General features: G+C 44.5%; 1 protein-coding gene across 1 annotated transcript in view; it reads left to right on the plus strand.

The window, feature by feature from the left end:
• Positions 1-19,163, plus strand: part of NMNAT2 (nicotinamide nucleotide adenylyltransferase 2) — an 86,959-nt gene that overhangs the window by 48,138 nt on the left and 19,658 nt on the right. Inside the window, exon 4 of the mRNA XM_048482523.1 lies at positions 9,987-10,065. Within this exon, the coding sequence (XP_048338480.1) occupies positions 9,987-10,065 (79 nt within the window). The remainder of the gene's footprint in view (positions 1-9,986; positions 10,066-19,163) is intronic.

The following is a 19,163-nucleotide window of genomic DNA, read 5'->3' on the forward strand; positions in this document are numbered from 1 at the left end:
GGTTGGCCTCACACCCAACCTCCACATGAAGAAGGGGTGGGGTGAACCCAGCTGGCCATGCTCCCAACCTCCATGTGGAGGCTAGGAGTGGGGCCAGCTGAGCTCACCTGACTCCCATCTCCAGGTTGGAATGTGGTGGAGTGAACCCGCCTGGCCTCTCTCCCAATTTCCATGTGGAGATTGGGGGTGGGGCGAGCCTTGTTCGCTGGTGCTCACCTGTGCTGCCCAACGAGGCAGTAACACAGCTCAGGAGGGCGCCATTTTAACAAGCTATGCCCCTGCACAAGATTAGGCTGATAAAGATATCAGTAAATACACTTCCAAAAAAGTATGTTTTGATTAGTGTCTCATCAGTAGAATAGGTAATGTGAAAGAAAGCTATCCCTTTTATGTTAAATCTAGAATTGGGTGCCCATAAAGAAGGCTATTAGAGACAAATTTTATTCTGTGGGCTTGCATTGATTTGTAGGCTGTTCAGAACTCCTGCTTCTATGCATGGCATCAGCTAATCAAGAGTAATCATATCCAAATGTATCTGCAACACTTAACGTTTAAGCCACTACGAAAAGCTTTTACAAGACTCAGGTTTCAAGTCATGCCTTCAGGTTACCTAGGTAAAAAGGGCAGTAAAATTCTAGCTGAGCAATGATTCTATGTCTGTTGCCAGGGGAAAAATTAAAGGTATCATATGCTGTATCTTATAGTGGATATCCTATCATGCTCCTACAGTCAGGTTTTTGAAATATCCTTGATCTCTACCAGCTGGGGAACACAGCTAATATTTGTTATCTACTGGTAGGGTTGGCCTGTTAAGCCTCTAAGATTCTGTATAAATGTGTACAATTTGTTTGTTTGTTTGTTTATACTTTGATTGATAGGCCACCCTTCCCCATGACTAGCTCAGGGCAGCTTCTAACAAAAATTTCATAGTTAAAAAATTCACACCAAATTATCCAACAGTGCCATAAAAATCTGATTAAGGGGAATGAAGGAAGAATAGGAAAAGGGGGAGAAAAAGAAAAAGGAAGTGGGACAGGGAGGACAGTTATGTTGGAAATTCCACTGCTACCCTCAACCATAGACCTAAGAACATAAACATAAGAACTAGCCTGCTGGATCAGACCAGAGTCCATCTAGTCCAGCACTCTGCTACTCGCAGTGGCCCACCAGGTGCCTTTGGGAGCTCACATGCAGGAGGTGAAAGCAATGGCCTTCTGCTGCTGCTTCTCCTGGGCACCTGGTCTGCTAAGGCATTTGCAATCTGAGATCAAGGAGGATCTCAGGAGGCCTGGTGGAATAGCTCCATCTTACAAGCCCTGCAGTACTGAAATAAGTTCCCCAAGGCCGTGATCTCATTTAACAGAGCTTTCCATCAGGCTGAGGCCGGAGTCGAAAACACCCTGGCATTAGTTGAGGACAGCCGTAGATTTTTCGGGCCGTGGACCGACACCAAGTTGTTACCTGTGAAGTAAAGTGCTCTCTTGGGTTTGTATTTGGAGACGCTGTTTTTCTACCACGGACATGATTTAATGTAATTATTACATTGAAGTACACCTAAATCTCCTTTAATCTGGCCCCACTGATACTGCACTGCACACCTTAATGACTTGGACCTTGTGGATTCCTGTGTCTCCGGATATATAGCATTTTTGTGCGGGGTTATTGATGTCATATCCTTTGATTCTGAACAAATATAACTGATAGAGTTACCAGCTCCAGGTTGGGAAGCAAGTGGAGATTTTGGAGGTGGAGCCTGAGGGGGGCAGGGTTTGGGGAAGGGAGGGACTTCAGTGGGTATACTAATGCCATAGAATCCACCTTTCAAAGTAGCCATTTTCTTCAGGTGAACTGATCTCTGTTGCCTGGAGATTAGTTGTAATAGCAGAAGATATCCAGCTACTCCCTGGAAGGAGTAGCTGACCAAAATAACTAAATATAGAAATAGCCATTCCCATTTCTTCTGTTATTTGGGAAGTGAAACACTGAATATACTGAGTGTTCTCTTTGTTGCTCTTGTTCTTCCATTGCAATTGCTGTATACTTGTGCCTCTAAGCAAATACATGCTCTAAAGAGTCTCAGCTGGAGATGGTAACTGAAAAGGAAGCCTCAGTTTAGGTTCTAGGGAGAGCTCTTTTGTGATTTGCCCTTGAGCCCTTACTTGCTTCAAAATATACTCCTTAATGGTCAATTCCCCACTGAAAAATTGAAACTAGATACAAACCAGTTTGGAAAGAATCAGGACCTTTTGAGCATGGTTTCATGGTCCCCACTGCAGCTTGTGGCCCCTAAACAACCCCTGTTCCTGGCAACGCAACAGCCACGCAAAACTCCCCACTGTCTGCGGATCTGTCGTGCGAACCGCTCAGGGGCTTTCCTGATTGGCTGCTGCGTTGTGCTGGGGCAGGAATTTTTTTTAACTTTTCAACCTTGCAGATCCACGTCTGCACGAGCATGCGCAGAACAACCATACGCAGAAAAGGGGGGCAATTAAAGCCAAGCTCCATTTCCGTGCTGCTTTGTCCCCTCATATCCACATGGATACGAGGTTTAGCGCTTCTTTGTATTGCCTTTTACTCAGTGAAGCATTCAAAACCGGCCCCACGTTTCTTCATATAGACGTGGATCTTAGCTCCGTGAAATTTTTTTTAAAGGGCTGCATGCGCATCGTGCACAGCCCACTGCACCCTGATTGGATGGGAGGCTCCACGTCATTCGCAAGGGTGGGAGATTTGACCCCCCCGATCCTCCCCACTGCTCCCTTCTGACCCGGATTGATCATGGCATTTTTGAAAAGGTCTAGTTTCATCCAGGTCCAGGAAAAGCACATGATAAGGGGAAGGGGCGCCAGAACAGTGATTGCCCAGAATGCAGTGGGAAGTTCTGCGCCCAACCGGTTTTTTTCCCATGAGTATCATGTGCTATTTAGTCAGTGGGGAATCGAGCAATGAGAACAAGTTCCAAATGAGTCGGCCAACCAGGTATGTTGTATTAGATTGTAATATTAAGGCACTGAAGGAGCATTAAATTGATGGGGTTTAAATGGTTTTATGAGAGATTTTTTTGTATCGTCTCTCATATTTTAAGATGCCTTGAGTCTGTCTTGAAATGGGAAATGGCAGGGTGTTAATCCAATAAAATAAATAAGACCAATGATGTAGAGCCAAAGTTCCTAAACTTGTTGAACTTGTGGGCACTTTTGGAATTCTGAAAACAGGTTGCGTGGGCCACCCAACAATGATGGCTAATTGCTTGATTCCCCACTCCACCTCTATTTTATACCCACAGGTTGGCAGGCAGAGTGCCTTCAGCTATGTTCATCCCAGGCTGGGCAGTTTCTTGATTAAAGGATAAATGAAACTGCCCCAGTAACTCTCCACTTGCCTGGAATGAGTTAATCCAAGATAACCTTCACACACATACCCCAAGTTGCCCTGTTTTGTCCTTAGCAACATTATGAGCGAGAGTGTTTTAATTAGCAATCTGGCTTCTCTGAAAAAAAGCTCAGGTGAAGTGAATAGGAAAATGGGGCACAGCTGCCAAGAAAATGTGTAAGAAACAGCCCAGTTCAGCAGCTCATTGCGTTTTCAATTAAGGTCTTATGCTGCTGCTCATCCTATGGGGTTCCAATGCTTTCTTTATACAAGCTGAGCCTTAAATAGGGGGAGCTTGGGAATTTCCGCACCCTTCTATAGCGTGCGCTCTCTCATCTTGTGAGAGACAAGCGTAAAATTGTTGGGCCGCCACAACCTCTGGGAATGAACATGATGGGATTTGTAAATGAGGAGATGTCATTGATTTTAGCAAACGTGCAATGTAGAAATGGTTGGGAAGGCAGCTGTGGGAACTGCCAGTTACTAAAAGGCGTTCCTAAGCGAGGCTATAGAGATAAAATAACGGCTTGGATCCGCCGGTCATGTCTATTAAAGGGGTGCCCTTTTCGTGTCTCTGCCCTCCCACAGCAAACCCAAAATGACTCCTTACATGCCATTGTTAGGTAACAGGGGATCCCCAGAAAAAGCATGAAGGGAGGAAGTTTGTAGCAGGAGGGAGAAATTAGTAAAAATTGGTTTTCTCTCCATCAGTGGAAATCCTCACCTGGATGCAACCCAATCCTTTTAATTGAACAAATATTGATTTTTGTACCAAACGTCAGGGGTGAATTTCTGTTGCGGCCTCTAAAATAGCATTGTCTGTAAGGATTCTCCAGGATATTTTTGTTACGCCAACTGTATTGCCCAAGAGTAAGATGTCCATAACAGTGCATCACTATTTAGAGATATTTGATAGGCCTGAAGGAAAAACTTCAACATTGCAAAAAGCTTATGGGAGTAACCTTAGAAAGAATGGATGAAAATGGATTGCTTTTTAAAGATTAATAATAATGTTTTTAAAGTTTATATCTGATTTTTTTTAAAAAAATCTGTTTCCTTAAAAGTAACCTAATTGCTTACAATAAATACACTGAATATCAATCTGTTGTCTATATTCAGCAGTTCTTTTTACAATTTATTTTTGATACGAAAATTGTATTTTTATTATGTATCTGGATTTTCCTGTGTGGACAAGTCAATCTAGAAACTGAATTATTGCTATTATGAAATTATATGCACTGTTTAGTGATGAGTGGGTGCCATCTAAGCTGAAGGACAGTCACTCTTTCATATCACTCTTTTTGATTTATTTATGTTATTTGCAATCTGCCTTTCTCTTTGAGATTCAAGGCAGGTTACATGCTGTAAATCAGTGCAACCAACAACGTGACTCATCTTATAACCAATACAATAGGACGAGGATTGCAGAAATATAATACAAGGCATAAGTATTCAATATGATACATGAAATAATGAAGAAAATATTATTCCATAAGTAGAAAACCGTACAGTGAGAGCAAGTTAGTACAAACAGCAAACAGATAACAATATATTGTCGAAGGCTTTCACGGCCGGATTCAACCTGGTTCTGGTGGGTTTTCCAGGCTGTGTGGCTGTGGTCTGGTGGATCTTGTTCCTAACGTTTTGCCTGCATCTGTGGCTGGCATCTTCAGAGGTGTATCACAGAGGGAAATCTGGCTGCAGGAACTGTATCCTCCATCCCTTTTACCGCAACTAAAGCAACAGATTGCTGGGGTTCCGGCTCTACGCATGCTCTGCATGGTCGATTATGATTGGCTTGCCAAAAACGCACTGTGATTGGTTAAAGCAAAACTAAACCCTGATTGGCTAGAGAAAGGAATGATGCGATTGGCTGGAAGGGCGAGTCGAGTCAAGCTCAACAGACAGTCCGCAGAGACGAGAGGTCGACACGACTTCGCGAAAAAGTACTCCCTCGCAGCAGGATCGAGATACTCTGGCTTAGGCGGGTCGAAGGAGAGTCGGACTTGTGTCGAGATCTGCGGCTGTGCGGACGACCCGAGCTCAACACAAGTCGAGCTCCACTGGTAACATGCTGTGCGGAATCACTCTAAGGCTATGAAGGGCTTTGAATGTGACAGCCAGTACCTTGATTTGAACCCAGTAGCTGTTGGGCATCTTCCATATAGCTCCCGGCAATAACCAAGCTGCAGCATTCTGTACAACTGGAATCTCTGATGTGACTTCTGGGGCACATCCATATACAGTGCATCACAGTAATCTGATCTCAGGTGGTCAGACTGGCCAGGTCAAGGTAGGGGGGGCATCTTCTAGGCTAAATGAAGTTGGGAGAAAGCATTTTTGGAACTGTATTAACTTGCTTCTCCAGCAGTAAAGCTAGGTACAGTATAGCCCCTAGCTCTTAAGCAAGTCAATGAATGTCAGTTGAATGTCAAGCCCAGCATCTGTGACTCAGATCAGACTCTGCAACTAGAAGGTTTATTGGCAGATACACAGGCTGCAGGGAAAAAGCTAGTTCTGCTGGAACATTCAAACAACCCCAATATATCAATCCCCCCTGTCTTCCTCCCCTCCCCTTTCCTTTAGCTCTATCCCACAGTACAAGAGTTGTGAAAGATAGGAATGTAGGATGGACTCAAGGTCGGAGGACTGAGATAATGCCGGCAGGCCCTGGGTGCGTCTATTTTGTTATCTAGTATTTTGCCATCAGTTTGTTCATCCCCATCCCCCCTGGTGCTTCTCTGCTTGATGCCAGGCTCCTGCCTGACACTGAACCCCATCAAAAGTGGAAAACACAATGTCCTTCAAAATCGCAGGTTTCCCAACCAGCATTATCTCCACTTTGTCAGGATTTGGTGTAAATTCAGTGGCTCATTAATATGCTCCTTACATGATTTCAGCAGCCAGAATGGACAGGGATCCAAAGTTCATGTGTGGCATTCACAGATCCCAGAGTTCTGTTAAGATCTAACATGCTAACTGGGTCAAAATGGTCCCTAAACAGACAAGATGATAGTTTAGACACTTCTTCTGTCTAAGTTATGTTGCAACCGCTATCCAAATCAGAATGTATAACGGAGATTTCACTGACAAAAACTTTACAAAAGCATCACAACTAATCATCTGTTTCTGAGAGTATAAAACATCAGATTTAGGAGCCAGCAGATGCCAAGGTACCTTTTAACACTGAAATGACACTGGGTGGGGGGCGGGGGATGGGAGAGAATGGCAACACCTTTTGTGAGTCTGATTTAGGCTGCAAATACACAATGAGTCTGATATGATGGGCCTGCCATAGATGTACAACCAGACTCATATTCAGATGTACATCAGGGAAACTCACTTTAAAGAGCTTGTTCGCTTGTTGCTGTGAGTGAGTGCTGCAAGGTGAGGGTTGGGGGAGATAAGGAGATTTGTTTTTTCTTCTGCTCCAGTTTTACCAGCGGAACGGGTGCCGGGGAAGAACTATGTGGAACCAGAAAAAAGGGTTAAAGTAGGGAGGGAGGGAAACTAGACACACCTTCCCCTTGTAGCATTCCCTTCTAGCACCAAGCCCATTTTAGAGAAGAGCAGAAGAAGAGTTTTGGATTTGTACCCTTTGCTCTCTCCTGTCAGGGGCTTACAAACTTCTTTCCCTTCCTCTTTCCACAACAGATACCTTGTGAGGTAGGTGGGGTTTGAGTGAGTTCTTTGGACTAGCCCAAGGTCACCCAGCAGGAATGTAGGAGTGAGGAAACAAATCCAGTTTACTAGACAAGACTCCGCCACTCGTGTGGAGGAGTGGGGAATCAAACTGGGTTCTCCGGATTAGAGTCCACCTGCTTTTAACCACTACACCACAGTGGCTCTCTTCATTTTAAGATGAACTCCCCCAAAGTATGTCTGACTGTGAGTCCAGTTGCATATCCATGACCCAACATGTGTTGGGTGTGTGTTGTTTTGCCCTAGCCCATGGGTTTTCCCTCAATGATCCCCATATAATTTTTGTATCTTACTGTTTCAGCCTGCATTCCATATTTTGTGGTCATATGATTTACATCCCAATCCAGATTTTTTTTTGGGGGGGGGGGGGCTGAAGGGCCAGTGGAGTCAGTGCAGGATTGCACCAGTGCATTTGCCCTCACGGCTGATGTATGTGACACTTAGCTGGCCAAGAGGGCAAACAGGGAGGAGGGTGGCCACTGTGGAGCTCTGCAGCACCCAACCTGCTTCTGGCTGCTGCTTCTACAGCAGTGCCAACCTGACATGGAGGCCGACATAGCTGGGAACATTCCGGGGGCATTGTTAGAGGCAAATCTGACATTAGTTGCTCCCACTGGGCTTTGGCCCTGAGAATGCCAACGGCAGGGAAGATGGATTTATGCTAAGTCCATTTAGTCCTATGGAGGGCTTTCCTGTGACTGGTTTTTTTTTTGTTTTTCAGCTTTTTCTGCCTTCCCACACTGCTGCGGGGTGTGGGGGGGGGGGGGCAGCAGTGGCACGTTCCCCAGCCGCCTCAGGCTATGGATTGGGCTGCCTGACTTGCTAACAACAAAATGGTTCTGCTCAGAGATTTTTTGGCATTCCAACATGCTGTCAGTACTTAGCATTTCTCTGTGGAATGAAATGTATCAGCTGGAGGCATTTTCGTCACACTCTTGACTAATGTCCCTAGCATCATTCTTCATTCATCTTTGTGGCTGAAATTAGCTGAACAGAGAACATGGAGGGAAAGATTATATTTAATGAATGGCCTTGACTGCTATAAATCTAGCAGGGGTTTTTTTGTTACATTTGAATCAAAATGATCTCTATCTAGTACTGTTTTTGAGAAATCTCCACCCCTCTGAGTTCAATACTTATTCTTCTGTTATGAACCTTATCTAAATATTAAGGAAAAACTTGATAAGTAGGTGTAGCATCTTTTATTTTCACAAGTACAGACGTAGCTGATGATTTTTAGCTTCTTTAGCAGCTAGTTGTTTTGACAAACAATGACACATCTACATACGTAGTTGGATGAATGCAACTTTGTGTTTGTGTGTGTGTGCATATATATATATATGCACACACACACAAACACAAAGTTGCATTCATCCAACTACGTATGTAGTTTCACTTTCTGTTTAACGTATGTAGTTTCACTTTCTGTTTAACGTATGTAGTTTCACTTTCTGTTCACTTTCTGTTTAACCAAGTTAAATATATAAATACCAAGTTAAATATATATATATGCCAGTTTTAAAAGCTAAAAATTCATGTTCTAAAAGTCACTAAATACCAAAACTCCTCTGTCAACACCTGTAAAATTAAAACTTGGTTAAACAGAAAGTGAACATCGGATTGGTTTGCTTCTTAAAGGGGATAGGGGTGGCAGCAGGATGTCACTTCCAAGGGAATCCCAGAAGTAATGTCATACCTCTCTAGGAATCAGTGGAAACTCTGTGGTAAAACCCTAGTGTGATAGTGTCACTTTTGGATCATGCTGGAAGTGATATTACAGTGTTGCACACTACCAAAAAGGTAAGTTGCTGCCCCCACTATCTCCCATCAATTGCCAGTCATGGGCTAGCAATCCTAGGGCATCTATTTCCAAATGGAATATCCACAATTGAATTTTGCTTTGGGGTAGGGGTGGGAGAGAGGTGCCAGGAGATACACTGGTGCTATGTTGCAATTACTGGCTAAATCGTAGGTCTTCTACTAGTGAATTATGACCAGCCATTAAGTCTTCCTAGGCAAGGTGGGACAATCCAGTAGCATTACATTTATATCTCTTGTGGATTGAGGAAAGGAGAACGTTAGAACAAATTCATGTAGTGGAGATAGAGACTGCAATGGTTAAAATAATGGAGGCAATTAAAAAATTAGAAGTGGCTTGAAGAAGCCCCCCCCCCCCCCAAAAAAAAAAAAAAAACTCTGGAAGCGTTGAAGGCTGCTGATCTAAGCTACTAGGAAATATGTACTAGTAAAGGTTGGCATTGGGAAGCCAGGGCTGTATAACCAAAAACAGGGGCATGGATTGGCTTGGAAGAAGCCTGAAGATAGGTTCATAAGATATTTCCATTAGCATCTGGCTAACTACTTGAGGGACTGATGGCTGCAGCTGGAGTTTAGACTGTTCACAGTAGTACTAAGACTGGAGTAAATTAGAAAGCAGCAACTTATTTGGCTAATATAGGTTGTTTCCCCACTTACCTCGACCAAAGGTTGCTGCGCTCTACTCCCATTGCGCGTCATTTCTGGCGCGCTCCCGGGCTTCCCCATGCATCAAAAAGGCGCCGTTTCGAGGAGCGCCAGGAATGACGTGTGCTGAGGGGGAGTGCCGGGGGGACCCCACGCTACTTGGGGAGAGTAGCGTGCAGCAGCAGGTAAGTGGGGAAACGACCATAGTTTTAAGACTTGAGTCTATCAGAGTAGAATGGGCCACTTCAGCTACGTGGATCCCTGTGCCGGAGGAACATATGAGTGGGGGGGATTTGAGCATTGATATGAAGGGAAGACAACTGGGAGCCTAATACACAGGATATATGCTTAATAAATAAATAATTTACCAGCAGCTCAAAAATAACTAATAATGTCCATTCTCAGAGAAGGTCAACTGAATCTTTCTTTTGTTTTTTTCCTCACAATAGAGTGGACCCCTGGGAATGTTACCAGGATACCTGGCAGACTACGTGCAGTGTACTTGAACACCACCGGGATCTGATGAAAGTAAGCTGATTGTGCAGAATGGTGGTAGATGCTGAGATTTAAGTGAAAAGGAATTGATGCAATTTATTTTAGATCAGTCTTGAATATTCTTGCTTCAAAATATGTATATATTTTAGGCACAGATTAAGGTTAGTATTGGTCAAAGGTGTGGCTTTATATAGATAAAAAGCATTCATAGTTGCATTGTATTGTGTTCGTTGCATCCATGTTTTTGGCGATATACATTCCACTATTCTGTAGAAGTCAGAATTTTGTATCTCATGTAGAATTCAGTATAGACTTGCTATTTGCCCAGCCTTGACCCCAATATCCCATTCTTGAATAATTAAGGAGCAGGACAAAAAATGACTGGAAAATAGACTCCATAGTGACATTCTAAGAATTTTTACATATTTCTATAGTCTTTACCATAGATATTAGGAGAAATTCTTAGAGAATACTCTGGAAGTGATGTCACATCCTCTCCAAACTCCACTGCCTACCTCTGCAGGGTATTTCTTGATGCTCTCCCCTCCAAGTACTAACTCTCTGAGCTCTGAGTACATTGGGCCAGTCCAAGCTATTATGACTACTATAAATTGCCCATTTAATTTAAGTGGGAATTTTGTAATGCCATCAATTAACGAATATACACTATAGATTTTCTCCAAACTAATGAGAGCAAGAAGTTTGAAATATTTGTGAATTTATAAAGAATATAAACCAACCAAGTGGGCCAAATTAGTTGCAAATTTCCAGCACCTTCAAGATCAAGGCAACTTTCTGAAACTAACACCCACAGGATTATCTGAGATGTAATCCTCTGCTATTGGTAGATTCTCCTTGCTAAAATGGAAAAAAAACAGGGGAGGTGTTTGTAGGAGTGTTGATTGGAGGCGGCCCACAATGGATCCATTTCCAGTTGATCAGATTCCAAATTAATTCAGTAGACCTAGGACAGGGGTAGGGAACCTGCGGCTCTCCAGATGTTCAGGAACTACAATTCCCATCAGCCTCTGTCAGCATGGCCAATTGGCCATGCTGGTAGGGGCTGATGGGAATTGTAGTTCCTGAACATCTGGAGAGCTGCAGGTTCCCTACCCCTGACCTAGGAAATCTGATTTCTGACCCCTCTCACTTTTCATCCCTGCTACATAACTAACTAGGCAGTAATCATGTTAATAATACATATTTGATCAAGGCTAATAATATTCTGCTTCACAAAAACCCAAATTATTCTCAAGATTCTGCTATGCTAATGTAGTTGGCATTGTGCCAGTCTTATGCCATTTTCTCCCATGAATATCTTCAACCTTCATTGAGGTATGTCAAACTGCAATTTTGTTCCTTTAAAAGCTTTCAGAGCGATCAGAATAACTTGTTAGGAATATCTGCACAGCTCTCTATTATGGGAGAATGGATTGGCAGCACCTTTCCTTCTCCAGTGCTATTGGTTTGTAATTTTGGGTGTAGTAGCATGATAGCCTTCTGACTGATCTTGGGCTAGTCATAAAACTGTCCCTTTCCCCACTCACCATTTGCTGCGCGCTACTCTCGCCGAGTAGCACGGGGTCTGATTGCACTCCCCACTACAGGGGCGGCTACAACGCAGCCGTCCCGACTCTGCTGCTCTTGCGCCCCCTCAGCGCGGGTCATTCTGGCGCTGCTCAAAACGGCGCCTTTTGATGACCCCGCGCGGGGCACGGGGCAGTGGGGAAGCCCGGGGAACACGACCCTCGCACTAAAAAGGTCCTGGACCAGACGAACCGGACGTCATTTTAAAAGTGGGGAAACGGCCACTCTCTCAGCCCCAACTACCTCACAAGGTGTCTGTTGTGGGGAGAGGAAGGGAAGGTGTTTGTAAGCCACTTTGAGACTCCTTGCAGTTGAGAGAAGCAGGGTATAAATCCAAACTCTTCTTCCTCTTCATATACAGAATTCAGGGCTGCCACTGAAAATGATAGCCCCAGGTCAATTTATCCTTATGCAAGCCAGCCCAAAGATTTATGCTGCCTGACACAAATTAAAATATATAAACACACACTCTTATATATGTTGCTGTGATTTGAAAAACATTTTCTTAATTCATTTTCATCTCATTTTCATTTCATTTTTAAATGAAATGCTCTACGTAATTATTTGGACTAAATTCTAACTCTATAAACATAATCAACTCATAAACAAACACACTGATCCTGTTCGCCCTGCCTCCACATGTGCTCCCACACACAGCAACAACATGGCTACAATCTGTGCATTTAAAAATTTTCCAGTGAGGTGAAATTGCATAAACCAGGGGGGCACACTCAATTCCTCTCCTATGTGCATTTCTCCTGCATACAAATATGCTGGGTGTGCAGGGCTCATAATCCCAGGATTTTAGGCACTGTAAAATAGATTGAAATACCTCTATGGTTGGACCAGCCATGTTTCTAGTCCCTTTTGATAGTATGTTATACAATTCATGAGAGCCAGCATGGTGTAGTGGTTAAGAGCAGGTGCACTCTAATCTGGAGAACCAGGTTTGATTCCCCGCTCTGCCTCTTGAGCTGTGGAGGTTTATCTGATGAACTAGATTAGCTCGTGCACTCCAACACATGCAAGTTGGGTGACCTTGGGCTAGTCACACTTCTTCTGAGCTCTCTCAGCCCCAACTACGTCTCAGGCTGTTTTTTTTGTGAGGGGGGAAGGGAAAGGAGTTTGTAAGCCCCTTTCAGTCTCCTTGCAGGGCAGAAAGGGGGGATATAAATCCAACTCTTCTTCTTCATCATCATCTCTGATTTGGAGTTGAATCCAGAATAAAGCTTCCACTCAAGCTAGGCCAGGGGTAGGGAACCTGCGGCTCTCCAGATGTTCAGGAACTACAATCCCCATCAGCCTCTGTCAGCATGGCCAATTGGCCATGCTGGTAGGGGCTGATGGGAATTGTAGTTCCTGAACATCTGGAGAGCCGCAGGTTCCCTACCCCTGAGCTAGGCACTTCTGTCCACAGAACAGAATGTTCGTGCCTCCTCCCCTTCCCTACTTCAGCCCACTAATCTCCCCGAAATGCTGCTCCTAAGCAACAGCGTTACACGCAAATCAGGGGCCTGCAGCTGGAAAAGGGAATTGGTGGAAATTACTGCACTCCTTTCATTAGTGGAAAATCTAGCCTGGATCTATTCCATTATGCTACGCATTTCCTCCTTTCCCTCCCCAAATTAAAACCATATTGCTTTTTCCTCTCTCTCTTACTCTCTCTGAGAAACAGCTACACTGAAAATTGAATAGCTTGAATGGGAAAAAAAAGTAACGCTTGGCATTTAAGGCGATCCCATAAGGGTTTCACGTCAAGAGACATTCGGAGGTGGCTTGCCATTGCCTGCCTCCATGTCAAAAGTCTGGTATTCCCTAGAGCAGTGGTGGTGAACCTATGGCACTCCAGATGTTCATGGACTACAATTCCCATCAGCCCCTGCCAGCATGGCCAATTGTAGTCCATGAACATCTGGAGTGCCATAGGTTTGCCACCACGGCCCTAGAGGTTGCCCATCCAATGCTTGCCATATCAGGACTGAGAGTGTGTGACTAACCCAAGATCACCCATCAAGCTTCCGCGGTGCAAGTGGGGATTTGAACCTGGTTTTCCCATGTCGTAGTCCAACACCTTAACCACTATGCCATACTGGCTCTGTTTTAGCTCAGTAATCCCTAAAAAAGTGGAACTATAGTGACTATCTAAAGACAACAGGGCCAGACTAAACGTTTGAGTTTTTAGTGAATTGGCCCCAGGTTTCCTCAACCCCTCATGAGTTCCCCACAGTCACACAACAGCTGCAGGGAATGACGTTTTTAAAGTAAGGGAGAGCCCAGATGGGATCCTGTCTCCCCACAGACACACCCTGCAGTGGTTTTTCCACATGGAGGCTGGGCTGGAGGGAAGTTGTTTTTACTTCTTATTGTATAGCATTCTTAGGGAAATCCTGGGAATTTGGGGAGTGGATCCTGAGGAGGGCAGGATTTGGGAAGGGGAGTGATTTCAGTGGGATAAAATGACATAGAGAGGACCTTCCAAAGCAGACATTTTCTTCAGGTGAACTGATCTCTTGTCACCTGGAGATCAGTTGAAATCCCAGGAAATCTGCAGCCTCCTCCTGGAGTTTGGTAGCCATAAGTATTCTGTAGACATGGAGGAACAAATTGCACCAGTACTGTTTCTTTACAGGCAATGGGGGCGGGGGGGGGGGGGGGAGATCAGGAGCCATTTCTCTCTCTGCAGCAGCATTTCAAGCCCATAGTTTTATCTTTAGTTAATTAATGGCAGAAATGAAGTTGGAACAAGAGACTCCTTGTTTGACTTTTAGTCCCTGCACCACACTGGCTCCATACTGTTGTTGGTTTTTTTTTTTTATTGTGACACTCATAATTTTTAAAAAGTAATATTGGCACCACTATCTTTTTCTCTGGAGGGTGAACACCAGCTTTGGATGATGGGTAAAAATTGCTAGGGTTTAAAAATATATATTCAAAGAGATTCTTAAGAAGCAGAGATGCACAGTGGCAAATAAAGATAGACAGGGATGCTTGAGTTGCTGTTGTATAAAAAATACTAGCTTAGGGGAGGGTTACATGGAAATAAAACAATAACAAGCTATACTTCTCTATTACATATTTACAGTAGAAGACTACATCTAGCAGCAAATTTACTACCATGTGGTCATCTCCTCATGTTCATGGCTTCTGCTAAATCTGCTCAAACAAAGAAATAGAGTTAACTATTACCTCGGGCTACATGACCATTAGCATGCAACCAAGTCCTGACTGACTGACCAATAGCTAATCAATAGAGTGGGCCATAAAACAGTGACCTCAGCAACTGGTTTACATACAGACAGTTAACCCTTCAGTAACTGAACTGTGACAGTTCTGTAAACTGTAATTGTAACTGTAAATACCAACAAAAATGTAATGGGAGGAGAAAGAGTAAAGTGTCAATATATCAAAAACTGAAAGCTAGCTTTGGATGGGAAGATGCCAGTGGAATTATATATTTATAACTCTTTGCCCCCACCCCACAAGAAGCTGAATATGAGGGGCCGAACATTTCTGCATCAGGATTGGTGATGGGGGGAGGATCAAGAGAAGGGAAATGGGATGGAAGGGAAATGGGGTGTGTCCTTCCCCAAAATGTCAATGTCATCCATATAGTGAAATTTCACAGGCTTTTAACCACTTAATAATAGTTATTATGAGGTCTTTGGTTCACTTTCTCTCTGCTCTAGCCATTACATTTCATGCCAAAGCAAGTTATTATGAACACCTTTATTCTTTTCATCGATCCAGCCTGAAAAGCCAAGCAGCTAGCAGTCTATAGTGCCAAGACTAATGGCTGCAGGGAATGTGAGCTGATGCACCATCAATACTAAGCCACGCATCAAGGGGGTGGGGGGGAGAGGTTCTGCGTACACCAAACCCAAAGCACTCTCATTACCTACCAGATATAATTTATATGCAGACCTGAAATTTGGCTTCTATCTGGGATGCAGGTTAGAGTGCACACAATTTTCAAAATAACAGAAAAAGGCTCCGGAAAATCAGCGCTGATCCTAATGCAAGGCAGTTTGAAGGCAGTAAAGCATAACAGACAACATTTCTAGGTTTTTATTTCAACAAAACCTTCTCATTGCAGTGAGCTCCTGAGCTGGTCCTGCTCATAAGCAAAACACTAACCCCCCCCCCATTAAATTTACCTGTACACAAGAATTCAGTGGCATTTCTAATTTTTAATGTCTTGTGTATCTTCACAAATGCCCTCCATCCCCAATATTTGTTTAGGCAGCCTCTATTCCAATTCAATTGCCATGGCTTTCCCAGGTCCCTGTTGAGAGGCTCTTCTCACAGCACAGATTGATTTCTAAACCTACTCATGCCCGTATATCTATCACCTCCTGTGAGCCACAGGAGAGTGTGCACTTTTGAGATGGCCAAAACAATTGTCAGCAAATGCAGCAACAGTTCAAGCTGACACCACATAAGGCACATGTGCAGTACAGGTTTTTGCCGGTAAGGTGAGCAGTTTTGTGATGACTTTACTGCCTGGGACTGGCTGTTCAGATCTATCAGTGCTGATAATTAACTTTTAAAATCAATGCATTTAGACCTCCTTTTCGATTCACAATGTATTATGTCCTCCTTTTTGTAAAAACAAACCAAAAAGCAAAGGTAAACCAATTAGGACTGAGCTCCCTCTGGTGGCTCATATGAAAACAGTTCACTTTACTGCGTAGCACAAGTCTAAATATGCTACTTTGACCTTTTTTTTTTTTTTAACTAGAATCCCCTTGGCCCATCCATGAATTCTAAATTCATAAAGCAAAAATGCATCTCTAATACTTTGTAAGCTTTAAGGCATAACCGGTATGTATTGAGAGGTCCTAATAAGAAAGAATCCACGCACAAGAAGTGTCTTGACAGATTAATTACTTTATTTTAAATTTATACCCCGCTCTACGCCGGCACGCCGGGCTCAGGGCAGCAAACAACAATATCACATAAATATGAGTATAATCAACAAAACCATCAGATAGTCAACACATTTAAAATCTCAGTCATTTAGACAGCTATAACTGAATTGTCCTGGAGATATACAATATTTTGGTTTTCCCAGTAATGTAAATAAGGGAGGGGACATCCACAAGGGACCTGCTCTAAAATAAATATGCAAAACCCAACCTCCCCCCACCCCAATTCCTAAAATCTATCTATTCCCAGTGCACATAAAAGGAACTGAGGGAGAAAGTGGGAAAGAAGAAATGGGGGAGGAAAAAGGAATGGGGAAGGGAAATGGAGGGAGAGGCCAGGAAAGATGGCAGACCCCAACTACCCTTAGCAATAAGCCTGGCAGGAAATCTCTGATCAGGACCTGCCTTGACCAGCATTCTTTGCAAGAATCCTACTATCTGGTGGTGCACCTAAAATTGTCCAATGACGTACCCATATGCCCCACCCATATCATGTAAAGAATGTATGCAAATACCAATATCAAAAGGCCTTTCTGTTGCCAGTACTGTTTTTAGTTGGGAGCAGATCAATCCACCAGCCTCTAATACTGTGGCCGTTGGTTAGATCATTTTGTATTTATTATTATTGATCATAATATAGCACCACATATGGTGCGTTAGAGGGGGTTCCAAACAAACAGAATGGTCCCTACCCAGAGGCATATGGTGGGAAAATGGCTCCTGGAGACAGCCGTTCTCCAGGTGCCCCCCACTATGCTCAGGGGGGTGGGGATCAGAGGGGTGGGGGCCCCAACTCTAGCCCCGGCTCCTTCTCCCAGCCGGCAGCCAGCAGTCCCTTCTGCCCTCTCCTCTGGGGAGATCAAAAGCAACTGAGGCTCCATCGTCGTCTCCTTTGCTTTTAAAAGCATGGGGCTGGGGCCGTGTCCCCATGCTTATAAAAGCAAAGGAGACAAGGATGGAGCCTCAGTTGCTTCTGCTCTCCCCAGAGGGGAGGGCAGAAGGGACTGCCGGCTGCCAGCTGCCGACCAGGAGCCGGGGAGGGGGGCAAGGTTTGAAGACGGTGCCCTTGGGTTTCCTTGGCCCCGCCCATGTTGATGATGACATGGGCGGGGCGAACGGTACCCAAAGACGACAAGGCAGCAGGACAAGACAACAAGGCAGCCTACCCCAGGGACTAAGAATCTAAATGTTGATCAACTGAGATACAATTGAACAGAAGATGAAGCAAAGAGTTTCATGTAAGGTTCCAAGCAATGAGAAGAAATTGTCCTTGGTTTTAAGACAATAGTCATGAATGCAAGAGGCAGTACCATTCCACCCCACCCAGTTTCCACTTAAGACTCTACCACAGATCCATTAAAAACGCTCTGATAGGTCAAAATCCCACTGGGCTGTATCCCTTGAATGGAGAACTCCACCTCTCTTCCCAGACACCAACATTTAAATACATTTTTATCTTGTACTTTGTCCAAGGAGTTCAGGGTGGCATGCATCACTTCCCTTTCTTCCTTTTCATTCTCACAACAGCTCTGTGAGATCAGGTTGAGAGAGAGCTGCCTGGCAGAGTGGGAATGTGACCCTGGTTTTCCCACATCCTAGTCAGACACCCTAACCACTATACATTTGGCAACATCTTACTTAATTCAGTTTATTGAACTTAATAGGCCGCCCCTCCCCTTCCAGGCTTGGGGTGACTGTTAGACTAATAAAATACATATAAATAACAAAGCATTAAAAAATTTAAAAGCATCCCATTAATCCATTGATCTGAAATACAGTATAACAATCCTACAGTGGTGTGTCACAACTAAGGACAGATAAATAGAAAACAACGAGGAAATGCCAAGGGAAAGGGGGGGGAGAGATAAGGAAAGAGAAAGGGAAGCGGGGAGAGGGAAGGGGGAGGGCACATGGTATTATGGTTGCCTCAACCATATGCCTGGTGGAACAACTCTGCCCTACAGGCCCTGCGGAATTGCATAAGATTTGGCAGGACCATGATTTAATTAGACTAAGCGTTCTGCTAGGCTGGGGTCAGAAATTGAATTGAAATGTCTTACTTAGAGGTAGTGTTTCAGTTGGGGGAGAGGACTCCACGTAAAGCAAAGGATGATAAAGCTGGAACAAAAGGGAGAAGTATGGCTCCAGGATTGAGCATCTTCTTTGTATGCTGAAACTCAATCCTCCACATCTACTGTTAAAAGGCTTAGGTGAGGTGACATGTGATTTACTTATTGGGGGGGTGGGGGAATGTATATGCTACCATTCCAGAATCCTTCTTCAGACAGTGGGCAGTACCTGAGAACACAGAGGATGGGTTCCAGTCACCATAGATAATACTGACGATATTATACTGACGATATACCACGATCTGACAGTCTAGAACAGGGGTCGGGAACCCGCGGCTCGCGAGCCGCATGCGGCTCTTCCGCCGCTGTTCTGCAGCTCCATGAGCGGAGCCGCCGGCCCCCTCTTCGCCCGCCCTGCAGGAAGCAGGGCGGGCACATCTCCAGCCCGCGGCCGGCGAGGCCGCGCGCGGGGGCTTTGGCTCCTGCCCGCCCCGCTGCTTGCGGGGCGGGCGCTCTCCCGGCGGCCGGGCAGGCCGAGCCGCCGGGCCCC

This window comes from Sphaerodactylus townsendi, unplaced genomic scaffold, assembly GCF_021028975.2.
Source record: "Sphaerodactylus townsendi isolate TG3544 unplaced genomic scaffold, MPM_Stown_v2.3 scaffold_18, whole genome shotgun sequence".
NCBI lineage: Eukaryota > Metazoa > Chordata > Lepidosauria > Squamata > Sphaerodactylidae > Sphaerodactylus > Sphaerodactylus townsendi.